This window comes from Leptidea sinapis, chromosome 13 (assembly GCF_905404315.1).
Source record: "Leptidea sinapis chromosome 13, ilLepSina1.1, whole genome shotgun sequence".
NCBI lineage: Eukaryota > Metazoa > Arthropoda > Insecta > Lepidoptera > Pieridae > Leptidea > Leptidea sinapis.
In genome coordinates this window covers 8951171-8970857 of record NC_066277.1, presented here as the reverse complement: position 1 = coordinate 8970857, position 19687 = coordinate 8951171, and the positions used below count along the sequence as shown (strand labels likewise).

Here is a 19687-nt window from a genome sequence, read left to right as displayed (position 1 = left end):
AACATAACATTATTCCATTCAGGAATCTTATGTTTTTGAGGGCAAAAAAGTATGAACCTATAGTAATGAATACGTATAATTAAATATAAAGTGTATTAAACAAATATTAATTCAAGTTGATTTTCTTTATGACTATAAGGGACGAGACGAGCAGGATGTTCATCTGATGGTAAATGATACGCCCTGCCCATTACAATGTAGTACCACACAGGATTCTTGAAAATTCCAAAAAATCTAATCTGCACCACAATTGCGCTCGTCTCCTCGAGACATATGATATTAAGTCTCCTTTGCCCAGTAATTTCACTAGCTACGCCGCCCTTAAGACCGAGACACAATAATGCTAACACATTAACACGGCAGAAATAGACGCCGTTGTGGTACCCATAACCTAGCCGACATCCTGTGCAAAGGACGACCTCCCACTGGTAAACTGATTGCTCATCATAATTCGGGATTTTTATAATCGGTGAATGCGAGCTACCGATTACGAGTGTTTTCGAAAGAAAAATTTAATTGTTGCATTGATTTCTATATAAAAATAGAACTAGCATAATTTTTTTTGTGTCTCAACTAGATATTCCCTGATTCAGCTTCAAATAAACATTGTGATAAAATAGAAAAAGGAAAGTTCTGAAGAACAAGCGTTAAACTTAAAAAATATGCTTCCTTTTATGTTCGAATTAAAAGTTCAAATTTAAATTTGGTAAATGGAATTAATGAAACTAATATATTAGCTAATAGTCACACAAGAAGTTTTTGTTAGTCTTATAATAGGGAATTAAAGAAAACAAATTCGATGTAACATTAAAAAATTTATACATAATAGTTATTACAAAATTAGTTACATAATATACTCTATAACCTAAAATACTGGTATTCACTGATGTTTTGCAATGGTCTCGTCATTGGTACTGGCCGCAACTTCTTGCATGTTTAAGTCTTGCTGAAAGTTGGAGAGAGGGTCTTGAATATCTCGTATTTCATCTATAGACCTGTAGCCGTTAAAATCCATAGGGTAGGGGAATCCACTAGGGTAGGGCATTTGGGGGCTATTCTTGACAAATCTTCCGGGGATTATAGTTGGGGCACAGCTAAAGAGTAGGGGGACGTTGCAACCAGCGGGGTTTGCATTCGGGAACACTCCATAAACTCCTGGATATTGCGCGCTGTTTGGTGTCACCAACTGTCCTATACCAGCTACGTTTGCCGTTGGTAAGTTCAAGGAATTGGTTGGGGCCGCGACAGTATCCACAGCTCTAGCTGAATTGTCTACACCTTGTTCCAAATCGGAATAGTTCATAATCTCTCTGTTATTATTCTCGTCACCTGATCTGTAATACCCAACGTGGCCGTAAGTAGGAAAAGGTCGGTAGGTGTTCACAGACGGACTGGTAAAGCCCTGATAGTTATACTGGTACGGGGTATAAGCTGGTATTGGAGAAGAACCGGATCCACACGATGAATAATACACATGGCCAAACTTCGAACGTTTTTCCCTCAAATATTCTTCTATTTGTTGGTTAAGTTCTTGTAAATACTCAGGGTCTAGTTTTACTTTGGCAGCTGGCGCAGATGACGCCAGGGCTGCGATCGCGAAAACACAAATCGACACAACCTTCATAATTGAATTAACGATATGAACTTGTTCGCTTAATCAGTACAGTATTTATACATGTTTACGCAAACACTTTTCAGAATACGTATGTAGGTAGGTAAAATGCATCATTGCAAAATTGCAAAACTTATATGAAGAAATGTTTCTTATAAGTTATATATAATTATGATTATATTTTATAGGAAACTAGGTACATTAACCCAGTGACACATGTGAGATATTCTTAAAGCAAAATAATTATAGACTATTTTAAGTTTGGCTTAGATAGTCATTAGTTCTAATAATGAGTTCACTGTTAAATACATTTGTTTCATATAAGTACTAGATGAAATGAAAATAAATGCTTGCTGTGCCGAGCGTAAAAACCCAATAAATTAAAGCAAAATTATAAGTCAATCACAAGGAATACACACACTGATCATTTTCTACTCAAATTCAATTCGGGCAAAGCAGGGAGGAGGGTCGTTCTTTAGTCAACTTTAGTCTTTAAGAAACAAATTCCGACGGGGCAAAGAACCTGTGATTGAAACCGAAAGCCATAGTAAAGTACCACCTAAATAAATAGAGAAATTTTGTCTTTAGGTGTGAGTAGCATTGATTTCATTCATGAAGAAAGGATATTACTGATTTGAAGTGAAGACCCCCCTCGTCCCTTGTTAGGAGACATACACGTGTGAAGAAACCTCATTTTCAATGGAACTCTATGGGAAATGTTTACACCTGAATAGCTTATGATCCTGACACAACGATTTTAAGCTGTTCTCCTCAAGACCTTTCCAACTATATTATGGGAGTGTGTACCTATATTATGGTTGCTGCGGAGTAAAATTTCCAAGGCCGTCTTCGTTCTACAAATAGATTACACAAATGAAACTGAAAACGTAAAGTAGATCCTGTAGATGAAGCCACAACCTGAGAGTTGAACAAAGCATACAAGATTTTATGACGATACGTCACTCGAACGGTTGCCTCAGTTGGAAATAGCGCTCGCACGGAACGCGAGAGGCCGCGGGTTGGATTCCCGCATCGTTCATAAAATTTTAAGTTTTATTTGTGTTATTAATCCCAGAAGTGAGGGTTATCGTTTTAAAAACATAACAAATTGTTTATATAAACAATTTGTTATGTTTTATGGTTTTTAGGGTGTATATAGATTAGGTTGAAAATTGTTATCCAGCTATATGAAAACACGGAGAATGTAATGCTGAATTCATAACGTTAGAGTCAAGTAATTTTTATATAGTTTTTATAAGAATAATATACCTCAAAAGAATCTGTTGTAAAAATATATACCTCGCTCCAAAAAGACTTACACTACTTCTTTAGATGGGTTCACAAAACAACACAAAATTCGGTAAAGTGGTGAGTTACATACATAACCTTATGAATAATATAGAATATAAATATATAGACAATATTAATAGACAACCTGTATAGCCGAGTGGCTAGCGATCCTACCTACTAAGCTAGAGGTCCCGGGTTCGAATCCCGGTAGATGCAAGCATTTATATGATGAATATAGATGTTTGTTTCCGAGTCATGGATGTTTAAATGTATTTAAGTATGTTTATATGAATATATGTATGTTTAAGTAAGTATATTGTATTAAATATATCATTGTCTTGTAACCCATAACACGGGCTATATATGCTTAAGTTGGGGCAAGATAATTTGTGTAAAAAGTGTGTCAATATGTATTGAGATGGAGAACTCATCAGTGAGCAATAATGTTTTGTACATCCGGCCGATTAGTTACGGTGAGATGAGAACATTGAAGCTTTTATTGAACAGAAATACAAAAAACAAAATATAAAAATTCGTAGTGAGGAGAGTGCATACCTTCTAAACTCGAATATCTAACAAAAAGAAGCTAGTGGTACCTAAAATAAGTTATTATAACGGTATGCGTACCATGCAATGGGTAATACCCACATTAATTATTGAATTAACTACCCATATAGCGTCACAATTGTCGAATTGCATAACAAAAAATCTTTTGAACATATTGCGAAAAATTTAACTTAGCACAATGTCCATAATAAGTAAATATAGGAAATATTCAAATTCAAATATTTTTATTTAAAATAGGATGTGACATCACTTATTGAAAGTCAAGAAACTACCACCCATTCCAAAATGAATGCCTCAGACCTGAGAAGAATGGGCGCAACAAACTCAGCAGGCTTTTTTTTTCATCAAATAAATATGTTTATAAAGTAATATTGTACAATTAAACTTATTATTTAATAGCCTGAGGGCGGTCACTCCATTCCCAATCTGTGGTATCATTAAAAAAGTCATTTATGTTATAGTAACCTTTACCACACAAACGCTTTTAACAATTCTTTTGAATAACGTAATACTTTTGTTTTGAACATTTTCTGGGATCTTGTTGTAAAAGCATATACAGCGCCCCACAAAAGACTTACTAACTCGACTTAGCCGAGTTGTAGGCATCATCAGTTTATGTCTGTTCCTGGTGTTAACATTATGGTTATGACAGTTTCTGGCAAATTCACTTATGTGCCTATGAACATACATTACATTATCAAGAATATATTGAGAAGCAACAGTCAAGATGTTAATTTCTTTGAATTTTGCTCTCAATGATTCTTTAGGACCTAAGTTATAAATAGCGCGAATAGCCCTCTTCTGCAGCACAAATATTGTATTAATATCGGCAGCGTTGCCCCATGGCAATATACCATAGAACATAATACTATGGAAATAACTAATCGCCGCGCCGTATCTATGTCAGTTAATTGTCTAATCTTTTTCTTCCACCGGTTCTATCACCTCTCCGTTTAACAAAACATTTGCATTTACATTTTTGACATTTGGTACGGTAAATTTAATGTATTTAGTTTTCTTGCTATTTAACAATATTGGTAGGGACTATTAAATTGTCACACACAAAAACATGTTATTGGTTCGGAGACAAATATTTATAATATAATATCCGAAACACGAGAATTACTGCCGACAAACTGCTGTGTATTTGACAGAATGGTACGTATATATTGATATGTAATTGTGTTTCTGAAATAAATGATAAAAAAGAGGCAACAGTTAAAATGTTTATTTAGGATTCTGATTCTTTAGGTCCTAGGCAGTGACAATCAGCTCAGTGAGTGTTTCCTTTCGAGGATCGGCCAACTAAGGTAAAGAAAGTAAGAAGTCAAGGAAAAAAGATGATTGCCTCATCCTTTGGTCGAAAAGGTCATTTGGCGACAGTTGTGCTAGAAGATGGAAGGACAGTTACTGCAGACTGGTATGTCAATCGCTGTTTGCCTGTTGTCTTGGAAAAAATTCGACAACAGCGCCCTCAAAGCAGGATCCTCCTTTACCACGACAATGCTTCAGCGCACTCCGCAAAACGGACTGTTGAATATTTGACTATGGCAGGTGTCGAGATAACGAGTCATCCGTATGGCGGAGTCCAGACCTGGTGCCCTGCTACTTTTATTTATTCCCAAGAACTAAAGATAAAATTCGAGGTATTCGATTTACGAGCCCTGAGGATGCGGTGAAAGCGTACGAAAATGCCATAGAAGAGACCCCTAAGGAAGAATGGGCCCACTGCTTTTCTCAGTGGTTCCATCGAATGCGACGATGTGTAGGGAGGAACGGAGATTGAAAAACAATAAAATTATTGGCAACATTCTACATTAACCCGTTTTTAACTTTAGAAACATTTTCAGTGTTACCTAGGTACATTTGTGGAAAACATTCATAAAGTTAAATTTACAACTCAATATTTCATTAAAATCTAGCCTATTACTAAAAATGAATTTCATAGTTATTATTGCATAGAAACGACCTACTTCTTATAGTTGAATAGCTGATTTTGTAGTTTGTTTGAATTGACGTCAAGCTGCATTATATGAAAGAAACATGCGCTGTTTTATTGAACATTTTAATGTTATTCAAGAATCATAAATAATATTTAAATAAAATACTTTAAAGGATTAAAATGTGTGTAATTTTATGTGTCTTTTTTACCCATAAAGTATTTCCGCTAAAGTTACGCTTTTACACTTTTGCTTAATTTATTTATTAAAACTGACATTTGCTCGTTTTCAGGGGAATACAATTACAAGCGTTTTAATCCTTCAAAAAGTATTTTATATATTAATGTGTAACACTCGCGTTAGTCAATGAAAAAACTACATAAATAATATGATACTAGAGTAACAAAAAGACGATATCTGGCCCGACTTAGTAATAATGATAATTAGCCATTTATTATTATTATTTTACATTCAAATGTAGTTGGTAAGTTGATGTGCTTAAAAATCTAGTGTAATTAAAGAGAACAAATATTTTTTTATGACAATTAGGGACGAGACGAGCAGATGAGTATAAGTCACAGTCAAAGTTAAATAAACTTTCGGGATGGGAAGCCTAGAGAGTGGAGTTTATGAATTAGACCTTCGTGCCACACTTTGTCAAAAGCCTTGGCGACGTCGAAGAAGACAGCGATTGTCTTCTTACGTTTCGGATAGAACCCGCTGTAGATGTACTCTACAATGCGGTGGACTTGTTGGGTACAAGAGTGTTGAGCACGAAAGCCGAATTGTTGGGGCATTATTAAAGGAGGACCGTCCGTTGGAAATAGATGCTTTCTCATACGGATCAGAACGACACGTTCAAAGACTTTCCCCATAGCCTTGAGGAGGCTGATGGGGCGATGGTTGGAGGGGATATTGAGGGGTTTTCCTGGTTTAGGAATCCCTATAATTATGGCCTCTTTCCAAGCGGTTGGAAAGAAGCAGTGGTCGAGGCAGGCATTGTAGAGGAGGACAAGAAAGAGGATCACTTGTTCGTGGAAGTGTTTGAGCGCCAGGTTGGAAATACCGTCGGCTCCTGGAGTTTTGCGAGGTTTTAATCCACGGATAATGGATTTAACCTCCTCTGTAGTAGTTGGAATGGGATCGTCGGTGAGAGGCATTGAGTTCAGCCGACTGACCTCATCCTCCATCGACGCTATCCCGATTAGTCCGCATAGTGGCTTCTTATCTCCACAACCGTACCTTTCGTTTCAGACACGAAGGTGACCTCTCCTCCGCTCGCCTGCTCACGGCTGGGGTACCATAGGGCTCAGTGCTCTCACCGTATACCAACGATATTCACATCCCTCCCCACCATCCAACAACACTTAAAGTGCTTCTCTGAAACTTTTTTTAAGTCCTCAGACAATCACCCCAGTCCCCTGATTAAGGAGGCAGCGGATTATACCGCCCCCCCCCCCCCTTTTTCAAGTCATCAAGTCAGGAGGCCCAGAAACGTCATCACTGATCCCCCTAACCAACTCTCGTCTGACCTGGATCGCCTCTTGGCATCCGGGGATAATCAGACGCATTTAGATTCACCTGATGTCTCTAGATTCTCTGAAAATTAACTCATTAATTTCACTAGCTACGTCACTTTTCAGACCGAAACACAATAATGCAGAAATAGGCGCAATTGTGGTACCCATAATCTAGCCGGCATCCTGTGCAAAGGGGCCTGTTTTTTAAATTTTCACTCATCTAGCAAAATATTTGAAAATAAGAAATTGAAGGTGTGGGATGAACTTCCTTGTGCGGTGTTTCTGGGATGATACGACATGGGTACCTTCAAAGAAAGCGCGTACACCTTCCTTAAAGGCCGGCAACGCTCCCGTGATTCCTCTGGTGTTGTAATAAAATGTGGGCGGTGGTGATCACTTAAAACTAGGTCACACTCACTAAACGCTCCTAGTTTTTCCATGACAAAAAAAAGAGGTTGGATAATCAAATACCTACCACATGTGACGAATTAATATTGAATATTGACGAATATGGCTGTATGGGCTCGAACCCTTTGGCTGTCCTATTAATGGACGGAGAAACCAAAATACGTTTAATTGTAGCCGTAGTAGTAGCGCCTTAAAAGTTTTAGTTGAAAAAGTTAAATTTCAAAAAAAAAATGTCTTTTGTTTCTAGATATTTCTCTTTTATGTTCTTTCTGTCAAAATGTAGTTTCTTTTCAATTTCAATGATGAAAAAAGCTGTAATTTTGCGGAAAATATTGTGAATTTATCGCTTGTTTGAAAACGATTTAAGTGTGTCTCATACTTTGTAAGTAACTTGTAACTGTCTGGTATCGCTTTTGCTCAAAAAGGTTTAACAGCCAAACAAAATTACAATATAGAACACGTTGGAACTGTATATATTCATAAAACTTCTCCACCTGCATATTTGCACGCTTCAAATGACACAGTTTCCGAACATTTGTTTTATATCAATACGAAAGCACGTTCCGAGAAAGTGTAAAATAATAAATTATATAACACTAGCTGCCTCGACAGACGTTGTTCTGTAGATAATGATAAAAAAAATACTTAAAAAAAAGAGATTGCCAATAATATTTCAAACATCAAGAATTATTTCGTAAAAATGCTCCCTGTTGTTATAATGAAATTGTTTCACAGCAGAACTGTCAAACCGTGCGTCAATAAATTCTCTCATAGAAATTATGTCCATACAAAACTAATATTGAAAATAAAAATAATTATGGGTCCCAAATCGAAATAAACACTATCCTATCTCTCAAGTTGGACCAAACTGCACTCCATGAATTAATCCCAATTAAAATCTGTTCATTAGTTTAGGAGTCCATCGCGGACAAACAACGTGTCATCCTAATTTATATATATTAGATTTTATTTGCAGGCAAGCTACGTAGATCAAAATAAAATAATGCTTAAATTAAAATTATCATGAAATAAATACTTAATATATATAATAGTAGCTTGTAATGATTTAAGGGATTTATCTTTTTATATTGTTTTGACATGTTAGCGTTATAGGACTACAAACGTTGTATTGCCGATATTAAAATCGCGATACAAAAGAAACTGTTAATCGTAGTTGGGTGAAAATTTGAATTTGTTTTTTTTTTAATGCTGACTCATAATCAAACAAATTTAAAAAAATATCAAAAAAAAATAAATTGGCGTGGACCACCCTTAACATTTAGGGGGATGAAAAATAGATGTTGTCCGATTCTCAGACCTACCCAATATGCACTCAAAATTTCATGAGAATCGGTCAAGCCGATCGAATGAAGGAGTTTAACTACAAACACCGCGACATGAGAATTTTATATATTAGATGAACTAAATTGATGTGCATGATGTGTTCGACTGTAATTGCAGGAACACGATTTTTGGAGTTTGTGTTACAATTTTATGAATTGACATGTGTATTCTGTGTTAGTGGACCTTGAAAATATAAATAAATAAATAAAAATAATAAGAATAAAGTAAATTTAAACTACACAGCAGCCGGAAATACGCATAAGCTCGGCAGAATGATGGCATATGAGATATTATGTTATGCCTTGCGTTGTGGGCGTATTTTATCTAATACATAAAATTCTCATGTCGCGGTGTTTGTAGTTCTTTCCGTCAGTAAACTCCTTCGAAACGGCTTCATCAATTCTCATGAAATTTTGAGTGCATATTGGGTGTAGATCTGAGAATCGGACAACATCTATTTTTCATCCCCCTAAATGTTAAGGGTGGTCCACGCCAAATATTTTTGACATTTTTTTTAAATTTATTTGGTTATGAGTCAGCATTGAATAAAATACATACAACTTCAAATTTTCATCCATCTACGATCAACAGTTACTTTTGTATCGCGATTTTAATATCGGCAATACAACGTTTGCTGAGTCAGCTAGTTATTATATAATATTAATTGCTTAGATAATTTATCAGCCTAGATCAGTGAACACATCTGGTCTAGACATACTGTGACAGCTTTAAACACGTCAAAGAACATAGAGGTGAACTGTTAACCTCTATTTTCAGCAACACACGCACACTGATACAAAGTTACGGACGTATCGCGAGTGTAAGACGTAGTTTGTCACGCACCACACAACATCAGCTGTAAAATTAATACAATAATATATGTTTTTTAGGATTCCATACCGAAAAGGGATCTCTATGGATAAGATTCCACTGTCCGTCCGTCCGTCTGTCTGTCAGAGGACTGTATTTATCTCTTACTATCTGCTGCCCCAACATTGTCCACATAGACGCTATAAAGCAGTAAAAATACTATGCCATAATTAATATGCAGCGTATTCAGTAGGTCTGAGAATTGGCTACTATCTATTTTTCATCCCCCTAAGTGTTAAGGGTGGTCCCTAAATTTATTTTTTATTTTTTTGGACGTAATTTTTTGTTTTTATGATACAACATTAAAAATACAAACATCCTTAAATTTTCAACCCTCTACGATCAACCCTTATTTTTGTATCGCGATTTTTATATTATTCTGTTCCATCCACAAATCCGCTATAGGGTTGCAAGATGGCAATGGATCAATACTTACAATAATTGTAGTATGATAAATTTGGTAGGTCTGAGAATCGGTTGCATCTACTTTTTACACTCCAAATTTTTTTTTATTACTTTATATGGCAATACAACGTCGGCTGGGTCAGCTAGTATTCATTTAAAATGACAGTGAATTCCATTCAGTAGTTATTGCGTATTGCCCGGATACAGATAGACAGAGAAACAGACAAATTGAGAAACAGACAAAAGTACTTTTGGATTCGGTATTGTTAGTAAAACACAGAACAAGTATTCTTTAAAAAAAATTGTTTTATTTGAGTTTACTCCTTAAGAATCGATTTTCATATAAGGCGCCCATTTTCATATATGGAGAGTAAAACCTACTCATCAAATGGGATAGTAACGTTTTTGGTGCGCATCATTTCTCGCGCACATTTCACTTTTCAGTTGTCGTGACAGTCTAGACGCGCGGTCCCTATATTAGTTGTATTGCAGTGATACGAATAGCAAACATCATTTTCTTTTCTTGTATTTTGAAGCTTTATTATATTATTGAAATTGATTTATTATTCTACTTTCATAAAGTTAAGTGAAAATTCTATTAATTATGGAAGAAAGTTGTGTAAATAATAGTGCCGGAAAATCTGATAAGCACGTGGGTACTAAGTAAGTTACAATTCATACATTAATATGACATATATTGTATATATAAACATGTGTGCTTTGTATTTATTAAATATTGAATTATCAATATAGTTCATACAAATTTATATAAGCTATGCACATAATTAATTACCTTTTTTTTTATGGAATAGGAGGACAAACGAGCGTACGGGTCACCTGATGTTAAGTGATCACCGCCGCCCACATTCTCTTGCAACATCAGAGGAATCACAAGAGCGTTGCCGGCCTTTAAGGAAGGTGTACGCGCTTTTTTTGAAGGTACCCATCTCGTATCGTCCCGGAAACACCGCACAAGGAAGCTCATTCCACAGCTTTGTAGTACGAGGGAGAAAGTTTCTTGAAAACCGCACTGTGGAGGACCGCCACACATCCAGATGGTGGGGATGATATCCTAACTTGTGGCGTGTCGTGCGATGGTGAAATTCGGCGGCAGGAATCAGGTTAAACAGCTCTTCGGAACACTCCCCGTGATAAATGCGGTAGAAGACACACAATGAAGCGACGTCTCTACGCAACGCCAAGTGATCCAGCCGTTCACAGAGCACTGAGTCCCCGACGATTCAAGCTGCTCTACGTTGCAGCAGATACTGGGGTGCACCAGACCAGAGATGACAGCAATACTCCATGTGTTGCCGGACCTGCGCTTTGTAGAGCGCTAGAATGTGGGCCGGCTTGAAGTATTGCCGTGCTCTATTGATGACGCCCAGCTTCTTCGAAGCCAATTTGGCTTTGCCCTCCAGATGGCCACGGAATTGGCAATTGCTCGAGATTTCGAGACCCAGTATTCCGATACTAGGCACGGCTTTAAGAGAAGTGTTCTCGAAGAGCGGTGATACGACAAATGGGGTTTTTTTAGTGGTAAACGCGCAAACTTGAGTCTTCTGGGGGTTAAATTGGACAAGGTTCAATTTACCCCATTCCGCGACCTTCTCGAGAGAGGACTCGATAGAAGACACAAGTTTCTCCCGGCACTGGTCGACGATTTCCCGAGAGAGACCTGCATGGCCCGTGTATACGGCATCACTAGTGCTGTCATCTGCATAGCAATGCATGTTGGAGGTGTCCAACATATCATTGATATGCAGAAGAAACAGCGTAGGAGATAGCACACAGCCTTGGGGCACTCCAGCATTCACGGGCTTCGGGTTCGAGCAATATCCGTCGACAACGACCTGTATGCTACGCTCAGTGAGGAAGCTGGAGGTCCACTTGCACAAGCTCTCGGGAAGCCCAAATGATGGAAGTTTTAAGAGGAGCGCCTTGTGCCATACACGATCAAAGGCCTTCGCTATATCCAGGCTAACTGCCAGGCCTTCCCCCTTGCTTTCAATAGCCGCCGCCCATCTATGTGTTAGGTATACCAGAAGATCACCTGCCGACCGTCCATGGCGAAAGCCGTACTGTCGGTCGTTGATCAACTGGTGACCCTCTAGGTATACTAAAAGCTGGTGGCTAATTATGCTCTCCATGATTTTGGAGAGCAGGGAGATGATAGCAATAGGCCTGTAGTTCGCCGAATCCGAACTGTCTCCTTTTTTTTGGATCGGATGGACAAGGGCTGACTTCCATGAGTCAGGGACTACGCCTTTGGAATAAGAGTGCCGGAATAAACGCGTTAGCACCAGCGTCAACTCAGGGGCACACGTTCTAAGCACGATTGGAGAAATGCCATCCGGCCCGCTCGACTTCCTGACGTCCAACGAAAACAGAGCTCACCTAACAGTTTTCTGTCTGAACTGTACTTCAGGCATAGAGCTCTGACACCGCGGGATGGTCGGCGGTGTTTTTCCGTTGTCGTCAAGAGTCGAGTTGGAGGCGAAAAGGGCGCACAGGAGCTCGGCTTTCTCTTTTGCCGTGTGGGCCAGGGTGTCATTCCTCATGTGCAACGGCGGCATGGTCGGCTGGTTGAAGTTACCAAGAGCAGCTTTCGACAACGACCAGAACTTGCGTGTTCCGGTCGGGTAACTGGAAAGCTGCTCGCCGATTTTGACGACGTGCTTAGACTTCGCACGGGCGATTTGCCGCTTAAAAAATCTGGAGGCACGGTTATATTTCCTCTTAAGAACTTTGCAGTTCGGATCCTTTGTGCTCAGCGCCGCAACCCAAGTTCAATACGCCTGTTTTTTGCAGTCAGATGCTGCTTTAACTGACGCATCGAACCAGGGCTGTGATCTGCCACCGATCGGTACTACAGAGCTTGGTATAAAAATATCCATGCCCTGCAGTATCACATCGGCTTCTGCAACGGCGCAGGCACTAGGATCATCCGAAGGGAAACAAACCTTGCCCCAAGGGTAGGATGCAAAAAAGGAACGCATCCTATCCCAATCTGCTGACTTGTAGTGCCAAACGCGGCGGGTCGCTGGTGGTCTGCGACGTTGGCGTCGGATAGGCACTACACTCCTGACCAGGCAATGGTCGGACGTTCCGAGAGGGGCGTCGTCAAAGACCTGGTAACCATCGGGATGTGTAGTCAGCAGAAGATCTAATAAGGACGGCATGTGGCTATCCACATCCGGGAGCCGCGTTGGCGACTCAACCAATTGGGACAGACCATACGCCAATGCAAAATTATGCACAGATCGCCCTGCGTAGTCTGTGGTACGTGATCCAAGCCATTCGGCATTGTGCCCGTTGAAATCACCCAAGACCACGATTTCAGCGGAGGGGATCTGTGCAAGCACGACGTCAATTGCCGCTTGTACGCAGCCCATGAAATGATCGGTTTCTGCTGTATGTCTGTTTGTAACCGACTCCATTGGACTTGATTTTGTTTAGTACCTGTTCAAAGACAATCGGTCTTGAGGAGTAAACTCCAACCGTGCGTAGGAACTGACACACACACTTGTTTATTTATTTATATTATATGATAGCTGATGTCGGAATAATAACAAAAAACCTAAAATGGCCGCCGTGCACATTTGAAAAATGTATTAAAAGTATTTAAAAATGTGTGAGTCCGACTCGCCCATGGAGGGTTCCGTAGCAGCAAGTAACATAATATAATAGTTCTTGTAGTTCATTGTAACTTTGATCGATGTTTTAATAATAGTGTAAGTTTTGAGTTGATTGAATGAAAGGTAAATTGCGGTTTACGATTTATGACGTATTAAAAAAATACCCCAGACGTATTATGGGTTTGATGAAAAAATAATTTTTAGGTTTCATTTCTTAGTATGGGGAACCCCCAAAATTAAATGTCTTTTTTATTTTTGTGTGAAAATCTTAATGCGGTTCACAGAATACATCTACTTACCAAGTTTCAACAAAAAAGGGTTATCAGTTTGTCTATATTATGCTTATTTATTGCAATTCTATGAAGGATACAAATTCTACTAAAACGCTGTACCCAAATGTGTGTGAACATGTCCTAATGTACTACTATGCATATATGCATATATGCAATAGGCAATTAGGCAGCGCCTACCGCGTTATGACCCTAAATAAATATAGTGTTAATTTAGTTTAATTCGGTTCCGTTATTTTATAACCAAACTTGTATTGAACCAAGCAATCTGACAGCTTAACTACGACTAGTTAGATCTACAGTGCCTACCTTGCTAGGAAACTTATGCACGCCCCTGCTATTATGCTATCTAGCTCATAAGAGTGCATTCGGGCTAACTAGGACAATGAAAAAAACCCGCTTAGAGATAATAACACTGAATATATCTTACCAGGGCAATCTTGGACGTGTACACAGTTCTTACTGTATTCATCTAGAATGAATCCCGCCATACACTGGCAGCCAACGTAACATGACCACTTCTCTTCGCAGAACGTCTCTTCTCTATACAAATAAACAAGGTTCAAACAAGTCGGTGGACATTTCCAGCCACAAAGTGTAAACTCCTGATTATCTCCCAAACACAAAGAGGTTTTATATGCCGCGTTGTATTGTATAAAAAGTAATAATTTAATATTGAAAAATATGAACATTTTCGTGGCGTTTTATCGATTCGCGATGTATTTTATGATTGTAAAATATGTTTTATATTTACTTGTTTCATCTAGTTATCGCTTTATTTAGGGTTACGTAGCCAGATGGCAATAAACGAAACCCTTATGGATTCGTCATGTCTGTCTTTCTGTCCGTCCGTATGTCAAAGCCACTTCTTTCCGAAACGATACGAACTATACTGTTGAAACTTGGTAAGTAGATGTATTCTGTAATTAAGATTTTCATACAAAAATAGAAAAAAAAACAATAAATTTTGGGCGTTCCCCATACTTAGAACTGAAACTTAAAATTTTTTTTTTGTCAAACCCATGCGTCTATGGATAAGTCTTCAATAATGATATTGAGGTTTCTGAAATCATTTTTTTAAAAACTAAAAAAATATATGATGTACATTACCATGCAAACTTGGTTTGAACGAGAACTAGTAAGCAGTTTGTTGTTTAATACGTCATAAATCGTAAATAGCAATTTACCTTTCATTCAATCAACTCAAATATTATTATTATTAAAGAACTTTTATATTATGTTACTTGCTGCTACGGAACCCTTCATGGGCGAGTCTGACTCGCACTTGGCCCCTTTTTTATTTATGTTTGATGCTGAAAACTCATCGTTTAAGCATTTATTAATTGGAAGCTTTGGAGAAGAAATGATATAGAAAATCACTAAGGCCCACCGTAACTATGAAAAGTATATTTCCATGTTAACGGCTGGCAACACATCTCTCGGCCCCTAGTGTTACGGATTTTCATTTATATATGGTTTATTTTTTATGTAAACGCAGTCTAAAGGATAAATATATATTAGTCTTAATACCTTAACCCAAGTGTTTATCCTCTATTATAAATGGCTCAATCTATAGATAAGTTTTCTCTTTAAAAATATTATTCATTGAGTAAGTATAAGATAGTATTTAGTAATATTTAAAACTTCGTTATACTTTTATTTAATTTCGATATATTTATCTAAATATAACACATGCATACGACAATCAGACAGACGATTGGATCAGCAAAATTTACCTTATATAAGCATACTTATAGCATCCTATCTGACCAAGGGCGTAACTAGGATTTTGTTAAGGCAGGCGTAGACAAACCAAGAATATATCTAATGCAATACGAATCTAGATTCATAGAATATAGAACATTCATAGTAAAATCTTATAAATTTCGCCTGCCAATGGAATCAACTTTGTTGTAATATTTAAGTTAAGTTTGTGAGCAATTCTGCATTTTCTGGGAGTGGGGGGAGAGGCTCCCCCCTGCCCGCCTTTCGCTACGCCCTTGTATTTGACGCTTTTGGGTATGGAAACCAATAATCATAAAAATAATATTTATTTCCTATTTAGTTACAATTATTTTATTATTTAAAACATCTTTAAGCCCAGAATCTTATCTTCTCAACGTGACGATAATAATATACGTGTTTTAACTTTAAAATCTCTTAAAGATTTCGTTTTAATCACATGATTTCAACTTCATTACAAGACTATATAACAATCGAACACTGATATACCAACTAATCCACAAGAATCAGTGCAACAATGGAATCTCGCATTAAGTGTTCGTTTATTTTATTCTCATATTATTTTATATCTAATGCAGCTGGTAACGTCATATGGGAAACGCCAGAAAACTTGCAGCCAGTGCACGGTCTATTCGTAAAACCTTCAAGTGATGGCACTACAGGAGACTTATTCGTAGCAGCAACAGAAGACAGTGGCATCAAGTCGCAATGGCTCTCAGAACAACCCATAAACTTCCTCTCAGCGGCAGCCCAAACTCTACCTAATACAGCGCCTGTCTTCACTGGAAGTATTTCATCATTATCTTCACCGCAGGAAGAATCAGTAACAACTCAAAAGAGAGCGGTGCTGACCAGTCCAACAGTAAAGTATACTTACAATCTTCCCATAGCAACAGAAGAAGATGATTTGGTGAAGAATCCAATAGTTACATCATCACTTTCACCTTCAACAGCTGAAGAAACCGAGGGGTCTTGTGCTGCAAGTCCTGCTGTTCAACAGTATTCTCCGTATCATTACATTTACCCGCATATGTTGTCAACTATCGTAAATACTTTAAATGCTTATAAGGAACCTGGTAAAACTGACGATAACAAAGTTGCTACGGTGCAAACACCATTCTGGCCACAGGCATACGCTTATCCTTTCCAGTATGTGGTAGTAGATCCGAGTACATGGACCACTTCTTCAACTACAGCGACATCTAGTTCAGCGTCAGGGAAGGAAAGTTCTTAAACGTAGATAATGTCCGTAGTTAATAAGTAATTGTATAACATTCTTTAATTTAATAAATTATTATTTCAACTAAACTTTTATTTTTTACATAATTTATTGGTACATCATTAATAATTAAGATCTTTATTGAAAGTCTATATTGTCAAATAATACTAAATGAATAAAAAATACAAAAATATATAAATACAACTATGCACAGTTAATATTATAGCTGTGGTTTATTTTAGATATTAAAATTCAGCGGACATTAAATTTTCGCTGACGACAAATAGGATGTAAATATTACGTAAGCTGATGATCTAACAGCTCTCCATAATTAAAAATTATCTTCTACCCTTTTAAGTTTTAATTACTTTCAGGAGTAAAAAGAGCTACAAAAATTTTTATAGTATTGAGGTTAATATTGTATGTGTGCCGATATTGGGGGGAGCAACCTCAGGCTACAGCCTCAGGGCCTCCACAAAAGAGGGGCTTTCGAAAAAAATTAAAATTCAGTAAACTAGAAACTTTATTCTTGAAATTTATGTCTGGCTACGTTTTCAACTAACACACCATTGTATGGAATGTATGTCCCTAAAAATGTTATATCTAAGTTTAGTGTCATATGTTGAGATTTATGAGAATTTAGAGTTTGAATTTAGAATTAGAATTTGGAAGTGCTACAAGTCGTCCAAAATGTATTGGGTGTGTCCAAATAAATAGATGTATAAAATAAAGATTACATTTACAGAAATAGCGCAACTTTAATTTTTTCTATCTACCATAAGACTTAAGTTAAACAATAAACACAACAGTCGTCTGCCCAACAGCTAACAGGTGCAATAAAATTAAGTATATGTCGCGACAGCCGTGTAAGATTAACAAATCGTAGAGAGCAGAAGTAGTTCAAATGGGGATATTAGAGTCCAGAATATAGTCCAGTGTCCAAATAAGAGAAGGATCTAATGAGAGTCCACAAACAAGGCGGGTGAAATAGAAAATATCGAAAGACAACTCATATACGACACAACTGATAAGGACCGTTTATGTATATAACTCATTGTAGTATATAATATTTTACAATCTGCAAGAATTCTAATTAGAAATACTTTAATAAGGAACTTGAAAGCTAGTGATCATACAAAACTAAATTGGAAAGACAATTCTCTGTCTCTCTCAGCTCTACCCGTCTTGAAGTAGGGTAACGTGAGGTACGCACGTTTCGAAATTTTAATAAATATCTAACCGAGCCTATGACTACCACACTATGCTATTATTAAGTTGCACGATGTTCCTCTTAAATTTCATAACGAGTAAGTGTAAGTGCAATCAGATTTTTAACCTACTTCAAAAAGGAGGAGGTTATCAATTCGATTGATGTTTGTACATACATAAAGAAAATACGATTACTCTGGGATTTATTATCCGATTTACGTAATTTTTAGTTCGATGCAGAATAGATGCCATTTGGCCCCATAAAAATTTTACATGGTTTGGCCCAGTAGTTTTAATTTTTTGAACATTTTTTATGAAATTTTTTGTTTACCTCGATGATATAATTGTTTGTTGTATACGGCTTTTTCTCATTCAGGTTGATTATAATATATTATAATTAATAACTGACACTAAAATGTAAAAAATACGTTTAAAAAACCGACTTAAAAAACTGATAAGTATCAAATAACTAAAAATTTAATTTAATACACCTTTACCTTTAGTAATAATAAAATACTATTATTTGTATTTGCTACATACTCACATTAAATTATCATGTAAAAGGAATTAGAGCCCACTATAATGATTTGTTGCTTGAATATAACTTTCTTCAGCTATGTCAGCGCCGCACTATGGACTGTGTAACTTTAAAGAAGATATGTACTGGTGAGCTGACTTCTTCTGAGCTCCTAAGTCTCGTATGCTCTCACGTCCCAGCCAGGTCTCTCCGCTCATGGATTAGTTTTGAGCTACCGTCCCCAAGAACAAACATTGGGTTTCGCGCGCCATTACACAGGATGTGTAAATTTTATAATAATTGTTTTCTTGACATCGACATATTTTCGTGCTGTGTTCAGACACGGTTTAGAATTAAATTCAAATACTTATTATCGTTGCCCCAACTTTAATTTAATTTTTTGTATCTATGTATATACCTAATCAAATTAATTATTTCTGTAAATTGTTATTATTGTATCTGTGAAACATGTGTGGACGCATCTATATTTATATTTTGTATCTCTTCCTATGTTTTTAAATTCTTGTGATGTGTTTGTTATGTTTCCTTGTATAATAAATACATATTGATAGCTTTGAAGTTGGTGCCAAGCCAAATGTAAGTACCTACACTCGCCACCCGTGACCTTAAGCGGGATAGCTTCGTCTAGAACAAAACAACCCAAGCGGACAGACACGCGTGGCCAGACAACCATAATAATTACAGTAAGTAAGCTGTGTATAACACTAATTTTTATTTAGTTTAGGGCTTAACACCGAGTTAAAGCCTATCAATAGGTAGCACATATAAATAATAGCATTTTATTAATATTAGAGGTAAAGGTGAATTAAATTAAATTTTTAGTTATTTGATACTTTTCAGTTTTTTTAACCGTAGTTTTTTTTTTTGTTATAACTAAATTTTCATGAAATGACGCAATTTTGGTCAACATTATAGCATTTTATTTTGCAGATCAATGTAAAAGAACGGGATTTTTATCATAGAGACATGGGACTTACGAGAAGCTCCAATGACATATGCATGCCTGGCTGTATGGCTGCATAAACTGGCTACACCTATGGCTGTCAAGTGTCAACTATGATGATTATGTCAATGTCATCATAATGCCAGTTTGT

At 37.1% G+C, this 19687-nt stretch overlaps 1 protein-coding gene across 1 annotated transcript; it reads left to right on the top strand.

The window, feature by feature from the left end:
- Positions 1-16144: 16144 nt before the first annotated feature.
- On the top strand, positions 16145-16861 carry LOC126967490 (uncharacterized). The gene is made up of 2 exons (XM_050811978.1): positions 16145-16163; positions 16206-16861. Exons 1-2 carry the CDS (start codon positions 16145-16147, stop codon positions 16859-16861), a joined length of 675 nt encoding a protein of 224 aa, XP_050667935.1.
- The last annotated feature ends 2826 nt before the right edge of the window (positions 16862-19687 follow it).